General features: G+C 43.8%; 1 protein-coding gene across 2 annotated transcripts in view; it reads left to right on the top strand.

The window, feature by feature from the left end:
* Positions 1 to 6,522, top strand: part of MERTK (MER proto-oncogene, tyrosine kinase) — a 143,090-nt gene extending 136,568 nt beyond the window's left edge. For both annotated transcript variants that reach the window (XM_011980519.1, XM_011980517.1), the window contains exon 19: positions 5,510 to 6,522. In XM_011980519.1, coding sequence (XP_011835909.1) covers positions 5,510 to 6,023 — 514 coding nt within the window. In that variant the 3' untranslated portion in view covers positions 6,024 to 6,522. The remainder of the gene's footprint in view (positions 1 to 5,509) is intronic.
* Positions 6,523 to 7,078: the final 556 nt, after the last annotated feature.

The raw sequence follows: 7,078 nt of genomic DNA, 5'->3' as shown, positions 1-7,078 counted from the left end.
GTTTCACCGTGTTAGCCAGGATGGTCTCGATCTCCTGACCTTGTGATCCGCCCGTCTCGGCCTCCCAAAGTGCTGGGATTACAGGCTTGAGCCACCGCAGGCTCTGCTTCCTAACTGGCCCTGTGAGTGGCCATGGCAATTAATCTCCCCCAAGCACTTTGCTGACCTTATTAAAATAATTTCTTGTGGCAATTCCGGTAGCTGGGTGATGGGGATTTGAACCTTCCTAATGGGGAGTCTCCTCCCTGTATAATAAGGGCCATGGGCTTGGAGAGGGGCATTCTCACCATATTTAGTGAGAACATTTCAGGACTGTGGGCCTGCGCTGGCTCTGTCATGGAGTGCCATGCCTGGGCTGGAACAGGTGAGTGTGGACAGCACCCTCCCTACACACACACACACACACACACACACACACACACACACACACACACACACACAGGCCCTGCTGCCTCACATAGGGGAGAGAGCCTGGATCCATTTGCCCACAGGCCTCCCAGGTCCCTTCTAAGCCGAAAAGAAGGAAACTGTTTTAATCAGAGCCTCGTGCTGTTGGTAGTGGTTGGTGGTTTTTATTGTGGTGGTAGATGTATAACATTAAGAAGAGAAACAAGCACTGTAAATCCTTTAAAACATCCTGAAATGCTAATACAATTAGTTCTAGGGTTTCATGGTAGTTTTTAAAAGTGCCATGTTTATGAAGTGCCTGCTTCTGAAAATAAGGAAGCGTTTCAGTCAAACAGTATTGACTATGGAAAGAGTTTTGTTGCAGTTTCTTTCTTGGCTTTCCTTGCCCACCGAAAAGTAGTTGATATTTGCAGTGATTATGTTGGGTCTTAGCAAGGTCTAAGCTGTGTCACGTTGTGGTTTTTAGAGCCAAAACAAGGGCATGCTGAGTAGGTTTTCTGTGAGACATTTTAGGGGACAAAGCCGCAGAGTCAGCACACGCCGTGTGGCTAGGGAAGTCAGGCAGAGAGGGGCAAATCTGCCCCTACCCCCGCCTCCTGTGGGGCCCATGCACTGGGTGTGCTAAGGGGGTGTGGCTGTGCTGTGGCCTCGGGCCCTCATGAGCCAGGCTTTCTTCCATCTCCTCTCGAATCTACATGCTGGGTAACAACAGCATCCCCCAAAGAGGCCTCTGTTCCATTTCTGAGACATTTCCTTTGAAAAATGAACTCAGGCTGAGTGCAGTGGCTCATGCCCGTAATCCCAGCACTTTGGGAGGCCAAGGTGGGCGGATCACGAGGTCAGGAGATTGAGACCATCCTGGTGAACACAGTGAAACCGTCTCTACTGAAAATACAAAAAAATTCACCGGGCTTGGTGGCGGGCACCTGTAGTCCCAGCTTCTCGGGAGGCTGAGGCAGGAGAATAGCGTGAACCTGGGAGGCAGTGGAGCTTGCAGTGAGCGGAGATCACACCACCGCACTCCAGCCTGGGCGACAGAGTGAGACTCCATCTCAAAAAAAAAAAAAGAAAGAAAAATAAACTCAGGCTGAGTGCAGTGACTCATGCCTGTAATCCTAACACTTTGGGAGGCCAAGGCAGGAGGATTGCTTGAGGCCAGGAATTTGAAATCAGCCTGGGCAACATAGTGAGACCCCATCTCTACAAAAAATAAACAAAATTAGCTGGGTGTTGCAGGGCATGCCTGTAGTCCCAGCTGCTCAGGAGGTGGGAGGATCACTTGAGTTTAGGAGATGGAGGCTGCAGTAAGCTATGACTGTGCCACCACACTCCAGCCTGGGAAACAGAGCAAGATCCTGTCTCAAAAAAAAGAAACAACAACAACAAAAAACCCTAAAAACAAACCTAAAGTGTTTCACTTGATGGCTGAAATAGTAAGCATGAGGGAAAGGTCAGTGACTCTTCTTCTTGGTGAAGGAGGCAGAGGTCACAGATGAGAGCAGGGGCCATGTGTCAGATGGACTGGCACTGCCGCCGACTGTCGGCGTGACTTCAGTCAGTTCCTCTCCTCTCCAGGCCTCAGCTGCCCTGTCTGTGAGTGGAACTGCATCTCTTCCTTCGTGGGGCTGCAGTGAGGAGTAAACGGTTAGGGCCCATCAGCCCACACACAGCTGGCACTTTGCTGGTCACGTTCCACCTGCATCAGTCACTGTGAAGCTGCAGTTGCGCAGACTCAGGGGCTCCTCTCCAGGACTCACCTGGTGCCCATCCCAGCACCACCCTCGCGCTTCACACACATGACCAGCCTAGCATTGCCCTCATACTCTTATTCATCCTGGCACCCAGGACCTGGCGTGTTGGCTGGCACAGAACTGGCCCTGCCTCTTGCCTGCTGCCTGTCTGCCCCAAGGACCCCAGCTTACACCCACCTTCTCCATCTCAGAAACCCTCTTCTATCCATTGACCTATCCCTCCCTCCACTGCCACCTGAGGCATCTGAGACCTGGAGAAGGGACAAGGTGGGAGTCACGGTGGGCTGAGTGGCAGAGCTGGGTAGATACTGGCTAGCACAGTGGAGGCACAGCTGATAGGAGACGGGCATCATTTCCCTGTGCAGAATTGCAGCCCCGCACTCGGCCATCCTCAGGGCCAGGAGCAAAGCAGGTGCTTGAAAAATATGAGTAAAGTCATACATTTACAAATTTTGTAAATTCACATCATTGCATTTAATTGTGATAAAATATACATAACATAAAATAGACTCTCCTAACCAGTGGGTACAACTCAGTGGCGTGAAGTACATTCACACTGTTGTATAACCATCACCACCATCTATCTCCAAAACTCTTCTTATCTTGTAAAACTGAAACTCTCTACCCATTAAACTAATCCCATTCTTTCCTCCCCACAGCCCCTGGCAACCTATATGATCACATCTTTTATAAAATCTCAACAGAAAAATACAAATAACCATTTACAAAAGCAATTACCAAACTTATTTTTCTTTGCATCCATACAATTTTATAAAATCTAAATCACTAAATATCACAGCCTTCCTATTACTTATCAGATGGGGGCTTCTTGTTAATCTCTTTGGTCTACGACTATGAAATTGCCCTTTTGTGGGAGTAGGTTAGACAGCATACGTGTTCACCGTGTCTTTAAAAGTCATATTTATATTTTTATACATTTGATAAGATATTGAATATAAAAGGAAAAGAAGTTTCAAAGTGATATTGATACTATTCTACTTGGAAATAAAGATAAATTATTTAAACACTTTCTCCTAAGACATGAAATAAATGAAAGTAAGTTAAATACCACAGCCTCTTGATGAAATAATGAAAAGGAGATTATGTCCCTGAGAACAGAATGTCTCAAAGCTCATCTCAGATGGCAAACGATCAAGGAGGCTCTGTGGAAAACGGAGTCATGCAAATTGACTTATGCCTGAAAACCTCAAAAATAAAAACAGAAACTGTCCGTCAAGTCTAAGTGACCATCTAAAGAAGGTAAGACAGGGAAACAAGAAAGAACCCCCAAGCCTGAGATGAGAACAAGGATTGTGAGGCAGGGAAGTGCGCCGTGCCATTGTCTCAGCCTACATTCAGGATCAAGCTCTTTACATGCATGGCACTTTGCCAGCCTCCACCTTCCGGATGCATGTGCAAGTGTTGATAAAGGCTGGTCCAGTGGGCAGATGAAAAGATATTATACATCTACGTGAATGAGAGCTGCATGTTGTGTGTGAAGTACCATGTTCGTAGAATTCGTCAAAGGTTCTCTAGGTTGTAACTAAATGTCAATATGGAAATTGCATATTTCTGTTCATGAGATGCCAGTCATTGATTGCATGGGTCAGATGATTTAAATTTGGGTCATTTTTTTGTCCAGTGACATTTGAATTATCAGTTTCTCAAAACAGAAAGGAATCAAAATGAAATGATGCCTAGGCATGCTGGTGTGCACTTGTAATTCCAGCTACTCTGGAGGCTGAGGCAGAAGATCACTTGAGCCCAGGAGTTCAGGGATTCTCGACCAGCCTGGGCAAAATAGCAAGACTTTGTTGTATTAAAAAAATATATATATATATATATTTTAAAAATTATATATGTGCATGTGTGTGTGCATATATATATATGCACATTTACATATATACACATATACACACACACACACATGCATATATATATGTGTACACACACACACATTTCAGGGCCAGGCACATTAATTGGCATGTATGTGTATGTGTGTGTGTATATCTATATGTATATGTATATATTATAATTGATAGTCCTGACATTTCAGGGCCAGGCATATTAATTGGCATGCATATATATGTGTATGTGTGTGTATATCTATATGTATATGTATATATTATAATTGATAGTCCTCACATTTCAGGGCCAGGCATATTAATTGGCATGCATATATATATGTGTGTGTGTATATATATATGCCATATATGTGTATGTGTATATATATGCACCGTATATGTGTGTGTGTGTATATATATGCCATATATGTGTATGTGTATATATATGCACCGTATATGTGTGTGTGTGTATATATATGTCATATATATGTGTGTGTGTATATATATATGCCATATATGTGTGTGTGTCCCATATTGGTCTATCAATTTTAAGAAAAGAAACATTTTTAATGAAATGATGGTATAACTTACTCTTCATCTCAGCCTATTGATTCCTATTTGTCATCTGTCTTACTGTGCTCCATTAAATGTCCCTCCATTGGAATTATTGACTATATTAGACACTGGGATGAAAAACCACCCAGAAGAGAGCTGTCCCCTATAAAACAAAGTGGAGGGGGTTGTGAGGAGCACTTGGATGCAGGAGTTGTCCAATCTGAATCTGAATCCCTGGCTACCCACATGGCCATGGCACGTTCTGTAATGTCCCTGAGCCCACTGTCATCTTTATTACAAAGTGACAATAACAGGGTTGTTGAGAAGACTAGATGGAGTGATACACAGCACACAACTACCCCCTGCCCTTACCCCTACTCCTGACCTTCTTAGCCCTAGCCCCAGGGCCCCAACTAACTCAGCTGTCCTGGTAACAACTCAGTTTGATGGCATAGGACAGCGGTCAGCAAGCTTTTCCTATAAAGTGCCAAATAGCAAATATTTTTGGCTTTGCAGGCCTTTTAGCACCTGCTCAACTCTGCCATTGTGACATAAGAAGTCATAGACAACGTGTAAACAAATAAGGATAGCCGCGTTCCAATAAAACTTTATTTACAAAGCAGACAGTGGGGTGGATTTGGCTCGTGAGCCATAGTTTGCCAGCCGCTGTATAAAGAAAGAGACCTAAATACTCCTTGTCTGCAAAGTTAGATATAATTGCCACATATGTGCTCTCTTCCTAGGAAGAGAGTCACTTTTTTGTCAAATACCATGGAAGATTTACAAAAGTTGTATAAATATGAGGCCACCAAAAAAGTCTCAATAATTTTTATAAAAAGTAGAATGAATGCTGATTAAAATATAAAGATTCTGTAAAAACAAAGGCATGTGGATTGCACAAAGAGATGGGTGCTGTGCTGGGAGATAATCCACTTCTTTTTAACTTTTCAGGTATGAAATAATGTACTCTTGCTGGAGAACCGATCCCCTGGACCGCCCCACCTTTTCAGTATTGAGGCTGCAGCTAGAAAAACTCTTAGAAAGTTTGCCCGACGTTCGGAACCAGGCAGACGTCATTTACATCAACACACAGTTGCTGGAGAGCTCTGAGGGCCTGGCCGAGGGCTCCACGCTTGCTCCACTGGACTTGAACATTGACCCTGACTCTATAATTGCCTCCTGCAGTCCCCGCGCTGCCATCAGCGTGGTCACAGCAGAAATTCATGACAGCAAACCTCATGAAGGACGGTACATCCTGAATGGGGGCAGTGAGGAGTGGGAAGATCTGACTTCTGCCGCCTCTGCTGCAGTCACAGCTGAAAAGAACAGTGTTTTACCCGGGGAGAGACTTGTTAGGAATGGGGTCCCCTGGTCCCACTCGAGCACGCTGCCCTTGGGGAGCTCACTGCCTGATGAACTTTTGTTTGCTGACGACTCCTCAGAAAGCTCAGAAGTCCTGATGTGAGGAGAGTTGCGGGGAGACATTCCAAAACTCAAGCCAATTCTTCTGCTCTAGGAGAATCCAGTTGTACCTGATGTTTTTGGTGTTTGTCTTCCTTACCAAGTGAACTCCATGGCCCCAAAGCACCAGATGAATGTTGTCAAGTAAGCTGTCATTAAAAATACATAATATATATTTATTTAAAGAGAAACAAATATGTGTATATCATGGAAAAAGACAAGGATATTTTAATAAAACATTACTTATTTCACTTATCTTGCATATCTTAAAATGAAGCTTCAGCCGCTCCTTGATAGTAACACTTGTACGGAGTCGAAGTTGCTTTTTCAAGTTCTTTTCTTTTTCATGACTATGAAATGTAAAAATATTTGTAAAATGAAATGCCATGTTTAACTTGGCTTCTGGTCTTGATGTATTTGATGACAATGATTCATTCAATGTTTAAAGTTTTATAATGGATTAATTTTCTGATACGGCTTCCTAATAAAATATGAATAAGGAAGGATATGTTGAACTTACTTGACTTGAAAGACAGTGGTCGGCGGCGGCCTTTGCAATGGAATTCTCTTAATGCCTGGCTCTTGGGGCAATTGCTCTGACCATTCTTGGCATTGCTTTCTAGAGATATGGTAAAACCACACCAGGGTCTTAGATAAGGAACAAAAAATATTAAAGGATTGAAAAATACAAATCTGAATGGAAAGATTTAAAATCAGCTGAAGAAGAGAATCTGGCAGGTGAAGCACTTCTCTGTTTGGGAGGCGTAGCTCATGGGAGGTAGGCATGGGAGTGAGGCAGGGCAGAGCTGAGCTCACGTCCTGCCTCTGCTACTTTGTAATAGCCATCATTTGTAGAATACTTGTTATTTTTCAGGAACTTTATGTGAACCGTCCTATTTAATCTTTATGTCATTATAACATGGGTACCAGTGCCATCATCATGTATGAGCCAAGAAATCCAGGCTTAGAGAGGCTGAATAACCCTGCTTGCAGCCCACATCTAAACAGTGGGGGAGCCAGAATTTAGAACATCTGATTCTGGTTAGTTCTATGAATGTG

The sequence above is a fragment of the Mandrillus leucophaeus genome, unplaced genomic scaffold (genome assembly GCF_000951045.1).
Source record: "Mandrillus leucophaeus isolate KB7577 unplaced genomic scaffold, Mleu.le_1.0 Scaffold214, whole genome shotgun sequence".
In the NCBI taxonomy this organism is placed as follows: Eukaryota; Metazoa; Chordata; class Mammalia; order Primates; family Cercopithecidae; genus Mandrillus; species Mandrillus leucophaeus.
This window is presented reverse-complemented; position numbering and strand designations above follow the sequence as displayed.